The sequence below is a fragment of the Oryx dammah genome, unplaced genomic scaffold (genome assembly GCF_014754425.2).
Source record: "Oryx dammah isolate SB20612 unplaced genomic scaffold, SCBI_Odam_1.1 HiC_scaffold_20, whole genome shotgun sequence".
NCBI classification, from domain to species: domain Eukaryota; kingdom Metazoa; phylum Chordata; class Mammalia; order Artiodactyla; family Bovidae; genus Oryx; species Oryx dammah.
Genome location: NW_024070204.1, coordinates 31,386,737 through 31,412,431, shown reverse-complemented (window position 1 = coordinate 31,412,431; position 25,695 = coordinate 31,386,737). Strand labels below are relative to the sequence as shown.

Sequence of the window (25,695 nt, the reverse complement as noted above, 5' to 3'; positions counted from 1 at the left end):
AACTATGATTACGATTCTGTTCTCTGTACTTTTCCTCCAGGTCATTCCATCTCTCCATGGTCTATGGTATTCTTATTGTTTAAGTAGTATTTGCACCTCTGAATTTGAAAAAATAATGCATATTGCAACTCTAACTTTGCAGATATTTTCTTTTTTTCTTGATATTTGAAAATATTTTTATTCTAAACTTTTGCTGTTTGCAAAGAGAAGACTAGAAGAGCAATGAGGAAGGCAATGATGATGTTTACTTCCTGGCGTTTGTTTTACATTTTGTTTCTGCGGGAGGATGTTGCCTATGTATCTGTGGACATAATTCTAGTCTTTCAGAGACTGATGGTAGGGAGTGGTGTTTGGAAGGTGTTGAGTATTTGGAAGGGCACCAGAATCTATCGGTGTAGCACAATCCCTAAGTTTGCGCCAGCTAAGCTCTGCAAGGGCTTTAATTTAGAATTTTCTCAGCCACTTGTGCATGCAAAGTATGTCATATGTGTTTCAAAATAATCATTGAAAAGGAAGCACAGACAGTAGGTCAGCTGTAAAAATTGTGTGCTATCTAACAACGGCGCCAGGTTACCAATGGTCTTTACCCCTGGGTGGAATCAGTAACAAAGTGCCTTGGAAAGTTCTATGTTCTTTGGAAGTAGAAGCTGGGGTGGGGCTGAAAGGGGAAAGAAAATTCAGGGTCTGGAGAATAATTTGAGTAGGGTGAGTCAGTTACTCATCAGACTCTGAATTGAATGTGAAGGGCTTTGTCTGGCAGGATCCTAAGTTGGGGATAAAGCCGGCTTAGGAGGCAGACCATGGCATTTGAAGATGATGAGGGTGCAAGTTTTTAGAAATCTTCAGTGTAGGAGAAAAGAGGGCAGCAATGGGCACATCATTTCTAAGGTGCTTCCTTTGTTGTCATCTCTCAAGGGTGTGTATCATCTAGCCCTGCCCTCTGTCCAAGGTATTCTTATGTCACTTGCTCCACATTCAGTGTCCCAGTTGATCTTTCTGATAGTTTCTCATTTCTGTTATAAGAATTCACACCTTATCTTTCCTTTGTCTGGAATATTCTCCCTCTATGTCTGCACATGGGCTTCTTATCATCTAAGTTTCAGCTTAAGTGCCACACCCTTGAAGTGTTTTTTCCTGATCATGGGTGCATTCATGCTAAGTTGCTTCAGTCGTGTCTAACTCTTTGCAACCCTATGAACTGCAGCCCACCAGACTCCTCTGTCCATGGGATTCTCCAAGCAACAATACTGGAATGGGCTGCTATGCCCTCATCCAGGGGATCTTCCCGACCCAGGGATCAAACACACCCTCTCTGCCAGCGTTGGCAGGCAGCTTCTTTACCACTAGCACCACCTGGGAAGTTCTTTTCCTGATATCCCTATCTAAAATACACTATTCCTCTCAGTTCAGTTCAGTCTCTCAATCGTGTCCGACTCTGAGACCCCATGGACTACAGCACACCAGGCTTCCCTGTCCATCATCAACTCCCAGAGCCTACTCAAACTCATGCCCATCGTGTTGGTGATGCCATCCAACCATCTCATCCTCTGTTGTCCCCTTCTACTACTGCCTTCTGTCTTTCCCAGCATCAGGGTCTTTTCCAATGACTTGAATCTTTGCATCAGGGGCCAAAGTATTGGAGTTTCAGCTTCAGCATCAGTCCTTCCAAAGAATATTCAGGACTGATTTCCTTTAGGATTGACTGGTTTGATCTCCTTGCAGTTCAAGGGACTCTCAAGAGTCTTCTCCAGCACCACAGTTCAAAAGCATCAATTCTTTGGCTCTCAGCTTTCTTTATAGTCCAACTCTCACATCCATACATGACTACTGGAAAAATCATAGCCTTGAGCAGACAGACCTTTGTTGGTAAAGTAATGTCTCTGCTTTTCAATATGCTGTCTAGGTTGGTCACAGCTTTTCTTCCAAGGAGCAAGCGTCTTTTAATTTCATGGCTGCATTCACCATCTGCAGTGATTTTGGAGCCCCCCAAAATAAAGTCTGACACTGTTTCCACTGTTTCCCCATCTATTTGCCATGAAGTGATGGGACCAGATGCCATGATCTTCGTTTTCTGAATGTTGAGCTTTAAGCCAAATTTTTCTCTCTCCTCTTTTACTTTCATTAAGAGGCTCTTTAGTTCTTCACTTTCTGCCACACGGGTGGTGTCATCTGCATATCTGAGGTTATTGATATTTCTCCTGGAAATCTTGATTCCAGCTTATGCTTCATCCAGCCTAGCATTTCTCATGGTGTACTCTGCATATAAGTTAGATAAGCAGGTGACAATATACAGCTTTGACATACTCCTTTTCCTATTTGGAACCAGTCTGTTGTTCCATGTCCAGTTCTAACTGTTGCTTGTTGACCTGCATACAGATTTCTCAGGAGGCAGGTCAGGTGGTCTGGTATTCCCATCTCTTTCAGAATTTTCTGTATATTCCAGCAGTCTTCTGTCATGTCTTTGCTTGTGCATATGGCAACCTCTGATCTGTTTGATTGTCTCATTTATAGTGACTTTTCATCTTCAGATTCTAAACTCCACAAGGCCAGAGACCCTGTCAGTATTGACCTAATCTTTACTTCTCTTTTAAAAATTATTTCAAGATGTATGAATGTATGGACTTAATCATAAAATGTAAAACTATAACATTATTAAGAAAAAAAAATAGGAGAAAACCTTTGGGATCCAGCACTAAGAGAGACTTCAACAAGAGAAAGATGAGCGTAAGGACTTCTTTGATGATTGAGAAGGCATGTGCAGACCCTCGTAGACTCCTGATCACCATCGAGGCCATGAATACTGTAGCAAAAGAAGAAATATCCTGCATTGAAGCTGGACTGATTCTAGAACTAATGCTGGAAGTTGTCTTATATAAATTATTGATATCAATGCCTTTATCATTTGGCCAATTCTCTTTCTCTTATAAAAACAAAAAACTGTCTAAGGGGAGAATGATGCCCTTGGTTATGTATCAAGTTAATACTACTTCTATGGGATGGCTTATGGGAGACTTAATCTATCTGTTTTTAGCCATCTGTGAATGCCCAGAAAATCCATCTGATCTAGTGCACGTACTACAACATCCTTTAAAGATTGCAGTTGGTGGTTGTCACTGTCCTTTAAATTGACATTAGCGGGAAAGTTGAAAAAGGAAAATGACAGGAATGTTTTGGTTTTGTAGCTGTGGGGGATTTTCCATCTTCCTTTCAAACGGCTTAAGGCCATTTAAGAATATGGCGAAGGTACTGTACTGATGGTTATGTGGTTTATATCTCCAAATTTTATCCCCACAAGTTAGGTCTCCAGTTGGCAGTGGAACTCAGACACTAGTCCCAGTTGTCAGTTCTGATTGTGGTTATTTGGAAGGTCAAGGCTATGGGTTGTCTTTTGCTTTTATGGCCATCTTTTTAATTTTTTATAATTTTCTTCTACATTTTTGAGCATATAAAATCTGAGGAGAGGTTCTCAGTAATTCTAGACATCCAGATTTGGATAACCTCTTACTGATCCAAACTTGCTCTCAGGGGCTATACTGGGTCAAAGTGGGGATGGGTGAGTGGGTTGTTAATGCCACTTCAAGGGAAACTCAAAGAAGTAAGCACCATCTGTAATGCAGACGATACCACTGTAATGGCAGAAAGCCAAGAGGAATTAAAAAGCCTCTTGATGAGAGTGAAAAATCTAGCTTAAAACTCAACATTCAAAAAACTAAGATCATGGCATCCAGTCCCATCACTTCATGGCAAATAGATGGGGGTGGAAAGTGACAGATTTTATTTTCTGGGGTTTGAAAATCACTGCAGGCAGTGACTGCAGCCTTGAAATTAAATGACACTTGCTCTTTGGAAGAAAAACTATGACAAACCTAGAGAGCATATTCAAAAGCAGAGACATCACTTTGGAAACAAAGATCCATATAGTCAAAGCTATAGTTTTTCCAATGGTCATTTATGGATGTGAGAGTTGGACCATAAAAGAAGGCTAGGTGTGAAAGAATTCATGCTTTTGAACTGTCGTGCTGGAGAAGACTCTTGAGAGTCCCTTAGACTGCACGGAGATCCAACCAGTCAATCCTAAAGGAAATCAACCCTGAATATTCATTGGAAGGACTGATGGTGAGGCTAAAGCTCCAATACTTTGGCCACCTGATGCAAAGAGATGACTCATTCGAAAAGGCCCTGATGCTGGGAAAGATTGAAGGCAAAGGGCAAAGGGGGCAACAGAGGATGAGATGGCTGGATGGTGTCATTGACTCAATAGATGTGAGTCTGAGCAAACTCCAGGAGATAGTGAAGGACAGGGAAGCCTGGCATGCTGCAGTCTGTGGGTTCATGAAGAGTTCATAAGAGACTTAGCAATGAACAACATCAGCAATGTGCTGTAGCTTGGTTCCTGTTGTAGCACATGTCAGAACACCCTTCCTTTTAGAGGCTGAATACTATTCCATTGTATGTATTTACCGTTGTGTCGTGTTGGTCGCTTAGTCGTGTCCGACTCCCTGCGACCCCATGGACTGCAAACTGCCAGGCTCCTCTGTCCATGGAATTCTCCAGGCAAGAATACTGGAGTAGGTTGCCATTTCCTTCTCCTTGTATTTACTATGTTTTGTTTATTTGTTTATCTCTCTGACAATGTAGGAAGTTACTTTTTAAAATAAATCTCAATGTTGGAAATTTACCCATCTCTCTCTCTCTTCTGCCAAAAAGAGCTTGGAAAAACAGTAAAAATTATTTGCTTCTAAGTTCTGCTTCCTTGTCACTTTGCTCTAGTGGGTGAGTAACTGACATATTCTACAAAGTGAGGGCAGAGATGGGATTAGAGTCATGGGTTTCCCCAGCCAGTGGAATTAAATAAGACTTAACTGAAAATGAGAGGAACTAGAGTTTTGACCTGTAGTGAACATCAAGTCTTTCATTGCAAATAGAATGAAGAAAACAAAACAATACTTATTGTGACTCTGGGAAATGCTAGGCATTATGCTTGAGGTTCATCCCACATTCTAATTTATTCCTTCCTAAAGCAATTCTGTAAGTCAGAACTTAGACAAAACAGCAATAATGAAAGGCCTTGGACTAATATACAAGTACCTTGAACTCTAAACAAGTGCTATGCAATAAAAAAAATATACTGTGAGTCACAGATGCAAATGACATATGTAATTCTCAATTTCCTAGCAGCCAAGGTAAAAAAAAAAGAGAAATAATGAAAAGAAACAAGTGAAATTCATTTTAATCACTTAGCCTGAGATATCTAAAATTTTATTATTTCAATATGTAATCAATGTAAATTGTTAATGTGATAATTTACATTCTTTTTTTGGTTGCCAACTTTTGGAATCCAGGGTGTAGTTTACATTTACAGCACATTTCAAGTTTGATTTGTTGTGTTTTAAGTGCCCTATGGCCACGTGTGGCTGGTGACTGGGTACTGTCCAATGCTCCTCTGGGCCATGCTGTTCTTTCCACCTCACCCCAGAGAGTGTGTGCTCAGCGTCTCCCTTTATACTCCATGTATCTCTAGTTCCTTAATGGACGTACTAGTCATAACTTCCACTTACTTTCATAGAAGAATGGCTGGCTTATTACTTAGAGGGAATATTTCCTTTTATTCACCTTAATTTTGCATTTTCCCCAGGTCTATTTTTCTACCTTTGGAGAACCAGGAAATGAATGAATAGACAAATTGGGTAGATTTATACTTCTCAATAATTACAATAATAATAGGTGATTATTATGTGATTGCTGTTGCTAGGGGAGCATTTTAGATGGTTGGGGAGAATAACCTTTGGTTACTTGGCTAAAAGGACAGACATTAACAAAAGAATTAGAGAGGAAAGTCAGAAAAACATTGCTATTGAATTATAAGACTGTGGTGCAGAATATAAAAGGGAAAGTCTTCACCATATTTTTGAAGTTTATCTAACTATAAAAGCAATATAGAAAATACAATAGAGTGAATAAAACAAAAAATTACCCACAATCTCACTTTCTCTAATGAGCTTCTGAGAAAGTTCAAAACTAGAGGGAATTTCAAAACTAAGCTCTTATTTTGTGGGTTCCCTTGTCCTTTAGGGTGAGGAAAACACCTTACTTCAGAATAGTGTTTCCTTTGGGAAACAGAACTTGCCCAGTTTGGACACATGTGTATGTTCGTTGTTAGTACTGCTTTGGGGCTGGAAGCTGAAGGTGGGTAAATGTGCTGACAGAAGCAGAGAAGTTGAGAAGGAGCAAATGACTGTTAAGGTGATGGCTCATTTGATGTTGAATGACATGTCTCCTGAATGAATGAAAGGGTCCCAAGGAAAGTAAAAGGAGGTTGAGTTCAGTATTTATGGGATATGGGTCTTCTATTGGAACCAGCCCCTGACAGTCAGCTGGTGGCCTTGAGTATCCTGGGCTGTGGCCCTGGCGCTGCATGGATAGATTCTGGTTCTTTCTGTGAGTGACTTTCTCTTGGTCCAGGACACTCCTGCCACAGGTTTCCAGATCATTTGTCCTCTTTGGGCCATTGACACCTTCAGCATTTGAAATACACATGACCTTGAACAACACAGGAGTTGGAAGTACAGACCTCTGTGCAGCTGAAAATCCACGTACTGCTATCTCTGCCTCCCAAAAAAGGAGCTGTTTGATGACTCACCCATGGGTAGGAAGCTGAAACCATTTGGATAGAATCAGGACTCAAAACCTAGTTTTGTTGGTTCCACACATTGTGATCTCTAACTGAAAGCAAACTCCCCCTCTCCCCCACTTAGAGAATTTAAAGAACCATTCTTGGCTTCCCTTTACTCAGATGGTAAAGAATCTACCTGCAATGAGGGAAATGTGGGCTAGATTCCTGGGTTAGGAAGATCCAGCCCAATAGCGGGTTGGCAACGCACTCCAGTATTCTTGCCTGGAGAATCCCCATGGACAGAGGAGCCTGGTGGGCTACAGTCCAGGGGGTTGTGAAGAGCTGGACACAATTGAGTGACTAAGCACAGGACAAAATGAAAATATAGGTACTATGTTTGAAAGAAATCCATGTGTAAGTGGATTGGTGCAGTTCAAACCTGTGTTGTTCAGGGATCAACTGTATTCAACTGGCAACTCTTCCCCAAAATGAGGAGGAGAGATAACATGAAGGGGGCCTTGTGATACTGACATGGTCCTTGCCTAGTACTGACATGGGCAGGGAGGGCTTGCCTGGTAATGTCATGGTCCTTCTCCAGTGTCTGCCCCTTAACAGAACCCATCCTGTGTAGGCAGGCCAGGGTGACTCTGAAGCCTGTGTTCAGACCTGTGAAGGATGTATCCTGTCACCCTGGATGTATCCTTTGTCTCCAGACAGCTATTTAAGACCAGTTCAGCACTTACAAATTCATGAATCTTGTGGAGCCCAAATGAACCCTTTGGGTGGTGTATGTACTTGCACCTTCTCTAAAGTAGTACTCATCTTTGTCACTGTACCAAAATTAGGCCAAAAGGGACTCACATTTGATGAATGAATAATAAAATTCAGATTAGATTTACTAGAATGTGAATACCATTACTTCCTGTTTTCTTTACCTCTCTATGCAAAACCCTACTCCCACAAATCATTATTAAGTGAATGAATCCATATACTCACTCAGTAAATATTTATTGCCTATTAAAGGATACCCTCTGTGACTTCCCTGGTGGCTCAGATGGTAAAGAGTCTACCTACAGTGCGGGAGACCCAGGTTCAATCCCTGGGTTGGGAAGATCCTCTGGAGAAGGAAATGGCAACCCACTCCAGTACTCTTGGCTGGAAAATCCCATGGATGGAGGAGCCTGGTAGGCTACAGTCCATGGGGTCGCAAAGAGTCGGACAGGACTGAGCGACATTACTTAAAGGATGCCAGGCTCTAGGCTGAGTCTTGAGTTACACAGATGACTGAGACACTGGTTCAGTTCTTCCTTGTATAGAAAGGCTTCCTTCTCAGGATATTGCTTTCCAAAATAGCAGGCTCATCCACACAGAACAAAAATTAAATAGAAAAAAGCAAACTTCAGAGTTCCTCTTTTTGTCACTAGTCACAAGAGCAAATTGATCCAGGATTGCAACTGATACAAAGTCCCGTAAGTGAGCACGCGCACTTTCTCTCTCTCTCTCTCCTTCCAGTATGGAAAAAACCTAAAAGCTCTGGATAAAGAGCTTTGAAAGAAAGAGTCCTTTTCTTTAAATACAGATAGTGGAGTGGACATGAACGTGAGTAAAGTTCTCAGAAGGAAAGAAAGAGAAAAAGATGGAGGGAGGGAAAAAGGAAGGAAAGAAGGAAAGGAAATAAAAGAAAAGAGGGGAAAATGAGAATACAGATACCAGAGGTTCACCAAATGTGGAATACAGTGGCTTCCTGGAGCTCTGAGCTCTGGAGTTTGAGTGTCCACAGGTCAGGTCCTGAGGACGAGTTTCTGAGCTCAAAGAAGTTGGTAAAGTATGGAGAGACTCATGCATAAAGCCCCAACTTTGAAAGTGTGTCATTCTCAGTGAATGGGTGTGCTAGGAACCAAACCAACTAAGCTATAAAAAAAATACCTGCAGAGGAAAATTGTAAAGAAATGTCCCAATTTTGGCCCAGGACTGGGTGGAGGAAGGCCATGTACTCTGCCAGGAGAATAACAGAACATTTTGAAGCCTGTACAAATCTAAGTTGTTATAGTAAAATATTAATGTAAAATTAAGCATTAGTAAGGGGGAAAGAATTGCAAATACATCCATACATATGTATATTGTACACATGCTTATGTAAATATGACCAGATATAAATATAATAAAAATGATCTCATCAGGCTAGAATTGTTCTGTTATTGTCTCTCAAAAGTGAGGCAGATGGTTTCTCAGGGTCTCTAATCTCTTTCTCTGACTAGTGCACTCACAGATTTCTTTACTCATGACTTACAGCCTGACAGTTACTTTCTTGCCAAGTTAACATTTTTTATTCAGGGACTCTGGGGGTGCAGGAAGAGCTTAGACCTGTTTAAGCCCTGGAGTCAAGTTGGTGAAATATCAAGCAGTTATGTGTGATCTGAGAGGTAGCTGCAGCAAAAGTAGCTGACTGTTATGTTTTTATTAACAGACACACTGAGCCTCTGATGCCGCTGGTAGAATGTTAATACATGAACAATTTGCTAGGCATCACCCAGAATTTTCTTGCTACATTTAAAAATGCATGTGAATTGAAGTTCCCAAACAGTCAACCTTGGTACTTTCAGATCTCTTAAGAAAACCATACATAGAACTCATGGAATTGTTTTCTCCAGAACAAGAGTACACATGTAACATTTATGAATATAGTGTTTCTAGAAGCTATTGTGTGGGTCAGGCTTATTCCTGCTAGTGACAGAGTGGAGGTACTAAAAGAGAACCCACTAGTTATTTATGTTTAATCAACTTGCTGAGCTGAGGGTTTAGATCAAATTTGGAGAAGAAAGCAGCTCCCTTCCTGAGCTGTAAATGAGGAGAGATGCTGACAAACATGGAGGGTGTGGGTAATCATCATATCATTCAGGATATGTTTATGTGTAGCAGAAAGCCCCGTGTACGTTTTATTTATTTAAAATGTTATTGAGTGCAAAGAACTATGTTTTTAGATGCTGGAGATAAAGGAGCAAACAAAGCAGTCCTCTTTTATTCTAGTTGATAAATGGACCTTTGTTTATCATTTGCATGAGTGAAATCTGGAGATAAAATTTCCGAGGCTGATATAGTGTTCCACAGTCATCAGGGACTCAGACTCCTATCATCTGTCTTCCATCTTGTTCCATCTTCTTGGATAACTGGCTTCTACTTCCTTGTTCAGACCATCCCAATGCAGACTAGGAAGGAGGAAGAAGAGAAGTATCCATGCCTTCCCTTTAAATTCTGTACGTTTCATGTAGCACTGCCTCATGTCCCATTGGTCAGAATTTAACCACTGATACAAATAACAGAGAAGGGACAAATGGAGAAGGGAAACTATGAGGGTAGTCACCTTAGGTTGCCCGCCACCTTAGAGTAGCCTGCATCTGTTTGGAGAGCACCAATTCATTTTTCTTTCTGAGTCAGTGCCTGGCTGTAGGTCTGTGTGAGCACTGACAAAAGCCTGTTAAATAGTTTGTACCATATTTATTGAGCATGTAATATGTTTAGAGAGCTCAGTAATCTTTAAAAAGTACAGCCAGAAAGGGAGGTAGATGTGGAGTTTCAGAGTGGCCCTTTCCTTGGAAGGTCCTGCTGAAGCTCAGCACCAGCCCTGGGTAAATGGTAAGATGGTCCCATGCTGGTCCATCACCCATATCCCCACAGATGGAAGAGAGCTCCATTCTCCACGAGACTCATCTCCAGTCTCTTCCACTGCCTCAGTGGCTCTACTTATGTAATAGGTCTCTCTGGTCCATCAATATGTAAACCTTCATTAAAACCTCAGAAGAAATCATAAGCTACTTAAAGCAACCTGTATTTCTGTTCTCACTCTGTAGCTTCTGGGGAAGACTTTTCCCCCCTTTATTTTCATGCAGATAATTTTAGAATAACAGATTCTTGTAATATAAAGAGCCATTTAATCTAACTTCCTTCCTGAACTTGTCTTCCTTAATGCTGTATTTCCCAAGTAATGTGCCATGGAAGTCTCAGTATTAAGAGTTCTGTAAACAGTCCCAAGATCAAGAATCCCTAGGAAACAGTGCCAAATTTCCCATCTGGAGATTCCCAATATAGTTAGTTTTTATAGGCTGGTAGAATTGCATGCCTTACATAAAAATGTAAATGTGTGGGAATATTCTCTTTATTGATACCTGCAGAAAAGGAGAGCTCACCACTGAGGATTTAGAGCCTAACAGAAGCCTTTCATGGTGCCTTGGGTCCCTGGTGGCTCAGATGGTAAAGAATCCACCTATAGTGTAGAAGACTTTGATTCCTGGGTTGTGAAGATCTCCTGGAGGAGGGCATGGCTACCCACTCCAGTATTCTTGTCTAGAGAATTCCATGGACAGAGGACCCTGGCAGGCTATAGTCCATGGGATTGTAAAGAGTCAAACACCATTGAGCAACTTACATTTTCACTGGGTGTGTGTGAAGGTCCCTGACTTATTCACTTATCCCTTAGTCATGAAGCTGAGGAAAATGTGTCACCAGAATTCTACCACTGTTGAAACGTGCTGGGACTCATTATCCACTTGGTTGATTATTCAGTTTTTCTTAGTCTTCCTTCTGCCCCCCAGCTGCCTCTTCTGCATCCGGTCTTCATGGTGAGAAGTGCCTCAGTACATTTTTATTAGGAGATAAGGAAGGGAAAGAAAGTGTGTGGGATTAGATTTTGAATCAGGGGAATTCCTCATCATTCCAAATGTTAGTGATGAATGAAAGTGGTAATTTACAATACAATACTAATGGATTAAAATGTTTATAAATTCTCATTCTGATTGACTCTCCAGAGAGATCTCAAAGCCTCCCTTTTTAGACTTGATTTGGTTTCTATGTTGTGATTTCAGGGAGTTTCACATTTCCAAAGTTGTCCATGATTTCCTTCCTCTTTTTTGGCATGTTCTGAGTGAAGTTAGGACTTCATCAGGCAAGACCAGTCAGCCCTTGGAGAGTATGTTTCATATTTATTCAGGTGCTTATATTTATGTCCACACTCCTAAACCTGGGGGGTTCTTGCTTTTGACATCTACTAGTTACTAACACTTAGATTCATGAGGCTGCACTTGTTTATCTTTAAAGACAGCTGTTTCCACTTTAGTAGTGGCCAGTTTTGAGAAATGGATAGTCTGTTACATAAGTGTAAAAATATTTTTAGTTCTCAATAAGAGGTAAACTTTTTTTTTTTTTAATGAAATGGATTTCCTAGCTGAGACATCTATCCAAATCTATCCAATGAACTCTATCCAAAGCCAGTCTGAAGGACACACACACACCACTGGCAGCTCAGCGATCATTGCTAAAGGACATGGCCCCAGGATTGACATTCAGGTCTGCTGGGAAAGGCCACAGTGTCCTGCTGAAAAGGGGATCTGGTTGCAGGTGTGTGATGGCAGCCAACTGTTGACAGTGTGCATGGGTAATGGGAGGTGTGCTGGTTCAACTCAGCACCAGAGCTGAAAGGTTACCGAGAGATGGTGTCGTCTGGTGGCCTAAACCTGTGCCGTGTGGGATCCCCCTCAAGGTCATCTGCCACCTGATCGTAGTCACGGTCTCTCCTATGCTCTTTGCTTAATCTGTGTTTGAAGAAAGTATTCCGTAGCTAAAATAAAAATTTAAAGTAGGAGTTCAGTTCAGTTTCCTGTACATGAGGGTGGAGTCAGGGATGATGAAGGGAACGTTTGTCCAAGGTTCTGGGACTTGCAAGTGGCTCAGTGCAGAAGTGGCCCAAGCCAGGCCCACAGGGAGGGGGTGGTGGTCAGTGGTGGTCTCAGGGACTTCCCTGGCTGTCCAATGGTTAAGACTTTGCCTTCCAGTGCAGGGGGTATGGAGTTGATCTCTGGTCAGGGAGCTAAAATCCCACATTCTTGGGACCAAAACATGAAAAAAAAAAAAAAGGCAATGTTGTGACAAATTCAATAAAGACTTTAAAAGTGGTCAACGCATCAAAAAATCTTAAAAATAGTGGGCCTGGACAAGCTATCTAGGTTCTATTAGACTTAAGGCATTCTTCTTCCTTTTTCCAGACAAGTCTTGCCCGGGAATTTTACTCCCATCTCCACACCACAATTTAAATGGGATTCAGACTGACTTGTCTAAAATACTCATGTGCTGCTTAATGGCTGTGAGGCTGTGGACAAATGTGAATAAATATAACCTCTCCGAGTCTCATTTTTTCTCACTTAAAAATGATAAGAATAAGACTTACCTCAAATATTTGTTGAGAATTAAATACAGTTGGCCTTCCATGGCTGCAGGTTCAACCAACCACAGATTAGCAAACCTTGGCTAGAAAATACTGCCCCCTCTGAAAAAAAGCCTAGAAAATTCCAAAAAGAAAAATTTGAATTTATTGCTCATCTGCAACTGTTTGTGTAGCACATATATTGTATTTATAGCTATCTACATAGCATTTACTTTATATGAAGTATTACAAGTAATCTAGAGATAATTTAAAATATACAGAAGGTTGTGCCTAGGTTATATACAAACATGATGCCCCCTTATATATAAATTACTTGAATATTCATGGATATTGGCAGCTGCGGGGGTCCTGGAGCCAATTCCCTATAGATATTAAAGGATGACTGCAGTAAATATCAGATCTAAAAAAAATTCATCACAGGCTAGGCACTCCATCAGAGGTGGCTGTTGATATTTGTGTTCTTGCCAAATTGTGTTCCAGGAATTCACTCATGCTGGTGGCAAGAATGTAGGAACAAGGGTACTAGGTCTTACTTATCTGGAAGCTATAGAGTATGGCCTGGAGAAGACTAACTTGAGAGGATCTTCCTGGGGGAAACTGGTTCTCATACCTAGCAGTAGTTCCAGTTAAAGGCCAATATCTAATCAGCGGTAAACCATTCTAAGCTAAACATCCTTCTAAAGCTCCTTCTCCATGGGAACTCTGAGAACAAGGCAGCTGAAAAGAATCCAGATGAGGAAAGAGTTGAGTCATGGTAGGAGACAAATCCTAGAACAATTCCCTAAGCAGAGGTAGCTTCTGGAAACTACTGGCATGTTAAACAGGCACTCTCTAGAGCACAGAAAAATATAATTTCCAGAGTCTTCTGCTCTATGTTCATTTTCCCTGCTTCCTGATGATACTTGAGCCTCCTCCAGGCAACTTCCTCAAGGCTTGGTCTGTTCCTGTCTGCAAGTAACCCCGAGTCTAAGACAGAAGTGGCAGAGAATGGCCCTGCTACTTGTTGTTGTTGTTCAGATGCATGTCGTGTCTGACTCTTCCTGGCCCCATGGACTGCAGCACACCAGGCTTCCCTGTCCCTTACCATCTCCTGGAGTTTGCCCAAGTTCATGTTCATTGAATCGGTGATGCTGATTCAACCATCAGCTTGAATCGGTGACCCGACCATCTCATCTTCTGCCACCCACTTCTCTTTCTGTCCTCAATCTTTCCCAGCCTCAGGGTCTTTCCCAATGAGTCAGCTCTTGGCATCAGGTGGTCAAAGTATTGGAGCTTCAGCTTCAGCATCAGTCCTTCCAATGAGTATTCAAGGTTGATTTCCTTTCAGAAAGACTGGTTTGATCTCCTTTCTGTCCAAGAGACTCTCAAGAGTCTTCTCCAGCATCACAGTTTGAAAGCATCAGTTCTTTGGTGCTCAGCTTTTGTTATGGTCCAACTCTCATATCCTTATGTAGCTACTGGAAAGGCCATAGCCTTAACTATATGCACCTTTGTTGGCAAAGTATGTCTTTGCTTTTAATACCTGTCTAGATTTGTCTACTACCCGAGAGAGTGCTAAATGTGAGAAAGCTTTGTGAAGAGCTGCCAAAAGCATTTGGGAAAAGGAAAAAAACAGTTATTTGCATTTCCTTATATCTCCAGGGCTTCCATTCTCTGGTGCACAGGGTATTCTGGACATCACAGTGGACGTTGCCCAGATCTGTGCTCTTCCTCCACTTCTGATTACAGAAAGTCAGTCCTCTGTTAGGACTGGACCTCATCCTTACTTATACTGCCCCCTTGGCTAGATTTCTCCCCTTAAAACAAACCTTTGTGCATTGACAAGCAGGTTCTTTACCACTAGCATCAAGTTTATTAAGCCCAAGAATAAAATTTGAATTTATTTAGACCTATGATGAACTGTGGTGTTGGAAAAGACTCTTGAGAGTCCCTTGGACTGCAAAGAGATCCAACCAGTCCATCCTAAAGGAAACCTACCCTGAATATTCTTTGGAAGGACTGATGCTGAAGCTGGAACTCTAATACTTTGGCCACCTAATGTAAAGATCTGACTCATTGGTAAAGACCCTGATGCTGGGAAAGATTGAAAGCAGGAGGAGAAGGGGACAACATAGGATGAGATGGTTGGATGGCATCACCGACTCGATGGACATGAATTTGAGTAAGCTCCAGGAGTTGGTGATGGACAGGGAAGCCTGGTGTGCTGCAGTCCATGGGGTCTCAAAGAGTCGGACATGACTGAGCGACTGAACTGATGATCGTGTCTCATCTCTTTTGCAAATATTAGTCAGTGCAATGTGTCCTAACTTCACATAGGAAGCAAAATTGAGGAACCAGGATGGGTTACAGAGCAAATGAGTTTAATGAACTCTACAACTCAGAGAGCACTGTGGGCAGAGGGCAGGATGTGGTTTCGATTGTCCCAATTCCGAGTCAGAGGCGGGGCCTCAGGAGGGGGTGGTGTTATAGACACCTTCAAAGAATAGGACCAGACTAATAAACGGAAATTACAAGGGGGAAGTTCTAGCTCAGTGCAGGAGAGGACTGGGAGTTGGCGTGTGCCCCTAGCACCAGAAGTCTTCAAGCCGAGGCTGGGTGGCCATCACCAGGGATGAGGAAGGGGTTAAGAGGTTTTCTGTTCTGCTTGCGTGTTCTCCCAACCAGCGCTCCAGGGTCCTGAGGAGAGCAGGGAGCAGGTGTGTCACTGTCTTCCAGATAGAAATCTTCAAAGATTGGGACTCTGCTTGTCCATTAGCCCAGGCTTCTTGCCTTATTTACTCTTTTGGTGAATTCATCTTTTGTCTACTCCCTAACTCCTTTTGGCTTCCCTGCTGGCTCAGCTGGTAAAGAATCTGCCTGCAGTGCAGGAGACCTGGGTTTGATCCCTAGGTTGGGAAGATCCCCTGGAGAAGGGAACAGCTATCTACTCCAGTATTCTGGCCTGGGGAATTCCATGGACTGTATAGTCCATGGGGTCGCAAAGAGTTGGACACAACTGAGTGACTTTCACTTGCTCACTCACTCACTCACTAAGCCATTCTGAGCCCATTGAAACCTTTCAGACTTGACCACCACCAGGCATTAAGCTTCTCAATGTGTGAAGTAGCACTTCATTCTTGTTTTGGTTTTAATCAGACTCCTTCAAGTTTCAGGGCAGTGCTTCTCAAACTTCTGGGAGTTTGAAGATGTTTTCCGTTTTCTTCCTGATTCTGTAACCTCTCCTGGGTTTTGCCTTCCAAACTATGATCCTCATATATTAAATCTTTTCCGAAACCTTGAGAGTTTTACTGTCCTTTGCTAGATCTTCTCCAGCTCATTTTATACCTTCTTGGAATAGAATGTCCTGAACCACATGCAGCTTCTCCAGCTGACATTTCTGCAGTTTTATACATGTTTACTCTGTGGAAGACAGTGTGGTATATATGGAAATGCATGATTTTAGGGCAGAAAAAATTCTGGTTCTTCCACTGATACTATGGGCTGTGCAACTTTGGGGACGTTATTTAACCAGCTGCTTTGAGCATCAGTTTCCATATTTGCAAGATGGAGATAGCAGTATGCACGTCAGATGTTCAAGAGGATAAACGGGTTGGCATTTTAAAGCCTAGTACCCTGCCTTGCATTCAGTCAGCTCTGAATAATTTAGGGGAGGAGGAGGAGGAGAAGGGAAAGAAAAAGTTCTCATTCTTGTTTGTAATGTCTTTTTCATAATAAGGGACCTATTTGATAAAATAGGTAACAATTATTTCAGAGCTGTACTTTGAACCTCCCTGTCATATTCCAATTTCACTTATGTTTGTCTTATTAATTATTTTCCATTTCAGTGGAAGAATGGTATTCTTCTTCCATTTCAATCATGTGGATAAGAATGTTGTATTTGACCATTATTAAACATAACTTAAACTTACAGCCTTGCATCTTTATGAACGCAAGTAAGTAGTATGTGAGAGAGATAGAGAATGAACCCATTATCTTTTGGTTAATGTTTAGACAGTCCTGGCAGCTCCCAGAAACAAGAGCTACTGCGAGAGAAGTGGGAGAGGAGCCACTTGCGAGGCAGAAGCCTCTCTCGGCGTTCCATCAGCAAGGAGAGGTGGGTGGAGACGCTGGTGGTGGCCGACACGAAGATGATTGAGTACCACGGGAGGGAGAACGTGGAATCCTATATCCTCACCATCATGAACATGGTATGTCAGACCTCATGGGGGCATAGATATCACTAGAAATGCTCCCCCCCCCAAATAAGAAGCAAGAGACCTTTTTGTGGTTCTTTTATGTTCTTTAATTTTTTAGTTTGTTTGGCTGCACAGCTTGCAGGATCTTAGTTCCCCAACCAGGGACTGAACCTGGGCCCTTGGCAGTGAAAGGGCAGAGTTCTAACCACTGGACTGCCACAGAATTCCCTGGTCCTACATATATAATATATAATATTTTTTTGTATTAATTTCATTTTTTAAATTTATTTTTTATTTTACTTTACAATTCTGTATTGGTTTTAATATATAGTATTTGTATTTATATTTATAAATATTTTCCATACCTAGTTGAACTAGATGGCTCAGTGGGTGAAGGAGGTACCTGCAATGCAGTAGATCCTGGAGATGCAAATTCAATCCCTGGGTTGGGCAGCTCCCCTGGAGGAGGAAGTAGCAACCCACTCCAGTATTCTGACCTGTGAAAATCCCATGGACAGAGGAGCCTGGTGTGCTACAGTCCATGGGGTTGCATAGAGCTGACATGACTGAGCAACTAAACACACACATGCCTAGTTAATTAAGGATGGAAATTCAAAGTAAATTGCTGTTTTTCTTAAAAACGTGTATCCTAGGAAAACCTGTAATTTATCATGTACGTTTTCTAGTAGTTGTTTATCAAATGACTGAATCATTTTAGCATGATTTTTTTCTCACTGATTTATATAGGAAATTATATAAAAATTTCCACAAAAAAAAACTGGAACATTATTTCTTCAAGGGAGTTGGAGCTAGAATTGGAATAAAGTTAATGACCCCTAATTTCAAGCGTCCCTTTTGCATTGTAATGCTTTCTGCCTTCCCCATTGGTCATGTCTCACTCCCCTTTGAACTCCACCAAAAACTTCAGATCTATAAGATAAGGAATTATTGCAAAGGCATTCCAGTGCTGTTTTTCTCCTCCTCCAGTATTTATCTGTTCTCTATTCACCTGAGACTAATGATTTTCCATTTCTGACTCTAGGTCACTGGGTTGTTCCATAACCCAAGCATTGGCAATGCAATTCACATTGTTGTGGTTCGGCTCATTCTCCTTGAAGAAGAAGAGGTAAGGCATAGTGTCCCCACCACTCTTCCAACCTAGATCCTTACATTCCTTGGCATGATAAGTCACTTCAACCATGGCCAGCTTTTTGTGACCCTATGAGCTGTAGCCCACCAGGCTCCTCTGTTCATGGGATTCTCTGGGCAAGAGTGCTGGAGTGGGTTGCAATTTCCTGCTCCAGGAATCTTCCTATCTCAAGAATCCAACCTGCATCTCTTATGTCTCCTGCAGTAGCAGGTGGGTTCTTTACCACTAGTGCCACTTGGGATGCCCTTCACACTCACTACCCCCTATCTTCAGAAGAGCTGTTGATGGACAAGAAAGAGGGTACCAGAAAGATGTCTGGAAGCGCCCATCTGTGTTATTTTCTTGGGAATTCAGGGATGTCAAGAGATGGAGAACAATTCCAAGATATACATACTTGGAATCATCTGACAGTCTTTGTATCTAGTAACTCACAAATCAGCTTGACAGCAGTGCCTAAGAATATTCCAAAGTGGATTAATCATGTTCTGACTGAGTGATTTCAAACGGTTCAAAGAGATGTGAAGATATTGAACCTTTTTACTGTTTATTTCCCTCTTGCACAGTAAGACATGTCTCTGTTCTGGGCCCACTGGTCTCTCTGCACTTTTACTTGGGGATTCCATCTGGCCTCAGAGACTTACAGAGCATGGACATGCTGAGACTCAATTGATACCTCCAGCCTAGACCTGGGACTTGAGCTCCAGATTCATATCCAATTGCTTATTCAACATCTCGACCTGGATGTGTTCTAATCTACTTGAACTTGGAAACTTAATAAACTTTGAAATGGAATTCTCGGTTACTCTCTGCCCAAAGCATTTCACTTCTGCCTCCTGCCTTTCTTCAGCCCTCCTCTTCCCCATCTCAGTAAGCAGTACTATTATGCACTGTTCAGAAGTCTGGGAATCATCCTTGATCCACCTTCCTTTCTTGTCTTGCACATCTTGCAGCAAAGCCCACAACGCTCCTGCCTTCAAAATGCATCTCCGAATCACCCACTCTTAGTCATCTCCACAGTCATTGTGTTTGTTTTGGCTTTATCATTGATTGCCTTTATCATCTCTACCACAGTGGAATCCTTCATGTTCTTCCTGTTGTAATGCTTCCCTGCCTACCACCACCGTAATCCAATCTTGACATAGCAGTTTAGAATGGGAATTTTAAATACAAATTGAGGTGCTCCACTGAACAAAACCTTTAATGGATTTTTGGGCTTCCCTGATAGTTCAGTTGGTAAAGAATCTGCTTGTAATGCAGGAGCTCTCAGTTTGATTCCTGGGTCAGGAAGATCCCCTGGAGAAGGAATAGTCTACCCATTCCAGTATTCTTGGGCTTCCCTTGTGGCTCAGCTGATAAAGAATCCACCTGCAATGAGGGAGACCTGGGTTTGATCCCTGGGTTGGGAAGATCCCCTGGAGAAGGGAAAGGCTACCCACTCCAATATTCTGACCTGGAGAATTCAATGGACTATATAGTCCATGGGGTCATAAAGAGTTGGACATAACTGAACAACTTTCACTTTCACAGAACAATTTCAGCATTTCTTATTCTGTCTTATGGAGAGTTTCATGATCTGGCCTCCTTCCACTTTCCCATTTTTCTGTGTGTCACTCTCTGCCTTTCTTCACCACTTTGCACAAGACTCCATATAAGTTCTAGAGCACCCAAGGCATTCTTGAGCCTCATGGCCTGTGCACTTGAGGTTCCCAATGCCTGAAACATCCCTCCCCTGGCTCTGCTCAGGGCTGGCACTTTGTGAACTCCAAGGTCTCTGTTTAAATGACACTTCTTCAGAGAGGTCTCAATGACCAGCCTTCCCAAAGCTGGCCCCACTTAGCATTCTCCATCGCCGAAGGGAGTTTACTTCCTTTCTTAATCCATTAATATTCTGTGTATTTGTTTACTTTTTCTTGCTTATCTCAATCACCATCAGAATGTGAATTCCAGGAGAGCAGTAAATATGTTTCTTTATTCTTGGCTTTATCTCCAGCACCGAACACACTGCCTGGGCATAAATGAATGAATAAATGAATTAAGTGAAATTTAATGAATGAATGAACCACCCAACCTGGTGACATGACTTTGAAATCTATAGCTCTTAACCAGCAGCTGAGATAGATAAAGAAGGATGTTATTCAAATCTTCATTAACAGGAATTGTTGTTCACTTGCTCAGTTGTGTCCTGTTCTTTGGGACCCCATGGACTGCAACATGACAGGCTTCCCTGTCTTTCACTATCTTCCAGAGTTTGCTCACACTCATGTTCATTGAGCTGATGATGCCATCCAACAATCTCATCCTCTTAGCCCCTTTCTCCTCCTGCCCTCAATCTTTCCCAACATGAGGGTCTTTTCCAATGAGTCAGCTCTTCACATCAGGTGCCCAAAGTATTGGAGCTTCAGCTACAGCACCTGTAATTCCATTGAATATTCAGGGGTGATTTTCTTTAGGATTGACTACTTTGACCTTGCTGTCCAAGGGAATCTTAAAAGTCTTCTCCAGCACCACAATTCGAAAGCATCAGTTTTTTTGGTGCTCAGCCTTCTTTGTGGTCCAGCTCTCATATCTGTACATGACTACTGATAAAACTGTAGCTTTGACTATATGGACCTTTGTTGGCACAGTAATGTCTCTGCTTTTTAACACATTTTCTAGATTTGTCATAGCTTTACTTCCAAGGACCAAACGTGTTTTAATTTCATGGCCATAATCACCAAAGCAATTTTGGAGCCCAAGAAAATAAAGTCTGTCACTGTTTCCATTGTTTTCCATCTATTTACCATGAAGTGATGGGACCAGATGCCATGATCTTCATTTTTTGAATGTGAGTTTTAAGCCAGCTTTTTCACTCTCCTCTTTCACTTTCATCAAGAGGCTCCTCATTTCCTCTTCACTTTCTGCCATTAGGGTTGTGACATCTACATATCTGAGATTACTGATATTTCTCCCAGCAATCTTGATTCCAGCTTGTGCTTCATCAAGCCTGGCATTTCACATGATGTACTGCATATAAGTTAAGTAAGCAGGGTGATGATATACAGCTTTGACATATTCCTTTCCCAATTTGGAACCAGTCCATTGTTCCATGTCTGGTTCTTACTGTTGCTTCTTGACATGCATACATGTTTCTCAGGAGGCAGGTAGTATAATATCATGTAAGAATCGAATTGCCAGTCTATGTCCGATGCAGGATACGGCATGCTTGGGGCTGATACACGGGGATGACCCAGAGAGATGTTGTGGGGAGGGTCGTGGGAGGGGGGTTCATGTTTGGGAACGCATATACATCCGTGGTGGATTCATGTCAATGTATGGCAAAACCAATACAGAATTGTAAAGTAAAATAAAAATTAATTAATTAATTAATTAATTAAAAAAAGAATTTTCCAGTTTGTTGTGGTCTACACAGTTAAAGGTTTTAGCATAGTCAATGAAGCAGAAGTAGATGTTTTTCTGGAATTCCTTTGTTTTTTATGTGATCCAATGAATGTTGGCAATTTCATCTCTGGTTCCTCTGCTTTTCTAAGTCCAGCTTGAACATCTGGACATCTGGAAGTTCTCGGTTCACATACTGTTAAAGCCTACCTGAAAGATTTTGATCATTACCTTGCTTGCATTTGAAATGAGTGCAATTATGTGGTGGTTTGAACACTCTTTGGCATTGCCCTTCTTTGGGATTGGAATGAAAACTGACCTTTTCCAGTCTTATGGCCAGTGCTAAGTTTTCCAAATTTGCTGGCATATTGACTGCAACACTTTAACAGCATCATCTGTTAGGATTTGAAATATCTCACCTAGAATTCCATCACCTCCACTAGCTTTTTGTACTAATGCTTCCTAAGGCCCACTTGACTTCACACTCCAGGATGTCTGGCTCTAGGTGAGTGATCACACTATTGTGGTTGTCTGGGTCATTAAGACCTTTTTTTGTATAGTTCTTCTGTGTATTCTTGCTACCTCTTCTTAATATCTTCTGCTTCTGATGGGTCCATACCATTTCTGTCCTTTATTGTGCCCATCTTTACATGAAATGTTCCCTTGGTGTCTCAATTTTTTTGAAGAGATCTCTAGTCTTTCCCATTCTATTGCTTTCCTCTGTTTCTTTGCACTGTTTACCTATGAAGGCTTTCTTGCTCTTCTTTGGAACTCTGCTTTCAAATGGATATATCTTTCCTTTTCTCCTTTGCCTTTCACTTCTCTTCTTTTCTCAGCTATTTGTAAGGCCTGAGAGACAACTATTTTGCTTTTTTGCCTTTTTTTTCTTGGGGATAGTTTTGGTCACCACCTCCTGTACAGTGTTATGAACCTCCGTCCATAGTTGCTCAGCCCCTCTATCAGATCTAATCCCTTGATTTGTCACTTCCAGTGTATAAGGGATTTGATTTAGGTCAAACCTGAATGGTCTAGTGATTTTCACTACTTTCTTCAGTTAAAGTCTGAATTTTGCAAATAGGAGACCTGAGGTCAAAATGCTCAAGGCAAGTTTTACTGTTTTCTGTGTGGAAGCCTCCACAATAGAAGATCATAATGTCAGTGATCTCTGAAGCCTTATCCTTTTTCCTTCCTCTCTCCACTATCACTTACACTTGCCTTAGTCACTAAAGACATTATCATGGAATACCTATTATTTCCCTTTCTGTAAACGTTTTTTTAAAAAGCTTTAACCCAAACTTAGAAACTAGGCAAAACAAAGACTATGTATCCTTTCAGTGGCTAGCATGACTCTTCTCACTCTATGGGGATGTGGATTTGTTTGGTTATGGTCTAGACAGCTGTGAAAAGAAGAGAAGCGAAAAGCAAAGGAGAAAAGGAAAGATAAGCATCTCAATGCAGAGTTCCAAAGAATAGCAAGGAGAGATAAGAAAGCCTTCCTCAGTGATCAGTGCAAAGAAATAGAGGAAAACCACAGAATGGGAAAGACTAGAGATCTCTTCCAGAAAATTAGACACAGCAAGGGAACATTTCATGCAAAGATGGGCTTGATAAAGGACAGAAATTGTATGTACTTAACAGAAGCAGAAGATATTAAGAAGTGGCAAGAATACACAGAAGAACTGTACAAAAAAGAGCTTCATGACCCGGATAAGCACGATGGTGTGATCACTCATCTAGAGCCAGACATCCTGGAATGTGAAGTCAAGTGGGCCTTAGAAAGCATCACTACGAACAAAGCTTGTGGAGGTGATGGAATTCCAGTTGAGCTATTTCAAATCCTGAAAAATGATGCTGTGAAAGTGCTGTACTCAATATGCCAGCAAATTTGGAAAACTCGGCAGTGGCCACAGGACTGGAAAAGATCAGTTTTCATTCCAATACCAAAGAAAGGCAATGCTAAAGAATGCTCAAACTACCGCACAATTGCATTCATTTCACATGCTAGTAAAGTAATGCTCAAAATTCTCCAAGCCAGGCTTCAGCAATACGTGAACCGTGAACTTCCAGATGTTCAAGCTTGTTTTAGAAAAGGCAGAGGAACCAGAGATCAAATTGCCAACATCCAGTGGATCATCGAAAAAGCAAGAGAGTTCCAGAAACACATCTATTTCTGCTTTATTGACTATGCCAAAGTTGACTGTGTGGATCACAGTACACTGTGGAAAATTCTGAAAGAGATGGGAATACCAGACCACCTGACCTGCCTCTTGAGAAACCTATATGCAGGTCAGGAAGCAACAGTTAGAACTGGACATGGAACAACAGACTGGTTCCAAATAGGAAAAGGAGTATGTCAAGGCTGTATATTGTCACCCTGCTTATTTAACTTCTATGCAGAGTACATCATGAGAAACGCTGGGCTGGAAGAAGCACAAGCTGGAATCAAGATTGCTGGGAGAAATACCAATAACCTCAGATATGCAGATGACACCACCCTTATGGCAGAAAGTGAAGAGGAACTAAAAAGCCTCTTGATGAAAGTGAAAGTGGAGAGTGAAAAAGTTGGCTTAAAGCTCAACATTCAGAAAACAAAGATTATGGCATCTGGTCCCATCACTTCATGGGAAATAGATGGGTAAACAGTGGAAACAATGTCAGACTTTATTTTTTGGGGCTCCAAAATCACTGCAGATGGTGACTGTAGCCATGAAATTAAAAGACGCTTACTCCTTGGAAGAAAAGTTATGACCAACCTAGATAGCATATTGAAAAGCAGAGACATTACTTTGCCAACAAATGTCCGTCTAGTCAAGGCTGTGGTTTTTCCAGTGGTCATGCATGGATGTGAGAGTTGGACTGTGAAGAAAGCTGAGTGCCAAAGAATTGATGCTTTTGAACTGTGGTGTTGGAGAAGACTCTTGTGAGTCCCTTGGACTGCAAGGAGATCCTACCAGTCCATTCTGAAGGAGATCAGCCCTGGGTGTTCATTGGAAGGACTGATGCTAAAGCTGAAACTCCAGTACTTTGGCCACCTCATGGGAAGAGTTGACTCATTGGAAAAGACTCTATTGCTGGGAGGGATTGGGGGCAGGAGGAGAAGGGGACAACAGAGGATGAGATGGCTGGATGGCATCACCAACTCGATGGACATGAGTTTGGGTGAACTCCTGGAGTTGGTGATGGACAGGGAGGCCTGGCGTGCTGCAATTCATGGAGTTGCAAAGAGTTGGACACGTCTGAGCGACTGAACTGAACTAATGGTAAAGTTAGGTGATAACATTCAGGAAACTGATAGAATACAAATGGATTTTGTCAAGTAGAATTGGAAAAAATTTGTGTCCAGCTGAGAAGATAACTACAAATATTATGGTTTTATTGCTCTGTGGTCCATTACATAATTGTGTATCTAATTTAGCAGTCTTAGTCCAGCATTCCTTTTCTTTGTTTTTCTGTTTGTTTGTTTTTTTGGTTTTGTTTTTACTATCATTGCATCAGTTTTTAGTATCTACCTTCGATCCAGTTTTGCCATCTTGCTTGTCTCCTTATTAGTGAGTTAAGTAAATCTTGAACATCTGCTCACCATATATTTGTATGAGAATTATGTTTTTAACATTTTGAAAATTATGCTTGACTAACTTGGAAGAAAATTATACTTGACAATTGCCATTACTGCCATTACCCCTACCATAGTTTGGGCAAACTACAGGAAGGGAACACAGCCCCGCCCCTTAACAGAAAATTGGGTTAAAGATTTACTGAGCATGGCCCTGCCTTTCAGAGCAAGACCCCAATTCCCCCACAGCCAGTCCCTCCTGTCAGGAAGCTTCCACAAGCCTCTTAGGCTTTTCCATCAGAGGGCAGACAGAATAAACACCACAATCACAGAAAACTAACCAAACTGATCAATTGGATCACAGCCTTGTCTAAGTCAATGAAACTATGAGCCATGCTGTGTAGGGCCACCCAAGACAGATGGTGAGAGTTCTGACAAAACGTGGTCCACTGGAGAAGAGAGTGGCAAACCATTTCAGTATTCTTGCCTTGAAAACCCACGAACAGTATGACAAGGTAAAAAATTATGACAGTGAAAAGTGAACTCCCCAGGTCTGTAGGTGCCCAATATACTACTGGAGATGAGTGGAGAAATAACTCCAGAAAGAATGAAGAG

General features: G+C 41.7%; 1 protein-coding gene across 1 annotated transcript in view; it reads left to right on the top strand.

The window, feature by feature from the left end:
- Nucleotides 1-25,695, top strand: part of ADAMTS12 (ADAM metallopeptidase with thrombospondin type 1 motif 12) — a 387,436-nt gene that overhangs the window by 178,075 nt on the left and 183,666 nt on the right. The window contains exons 4-5 of the mRNA XM_040262292.1: nt 16,818-17,014; nt 18,045-18,128. Of these exons, the coding sequence (XP_040118226.1) occupies nt 16,818-17,014; nt 18,045-18,128 (281 nt within the window). The remainder of the gene's footprint in view (nt 1-16,817; nt 17,015-18,044; nt 18,129-25,695) is intronic.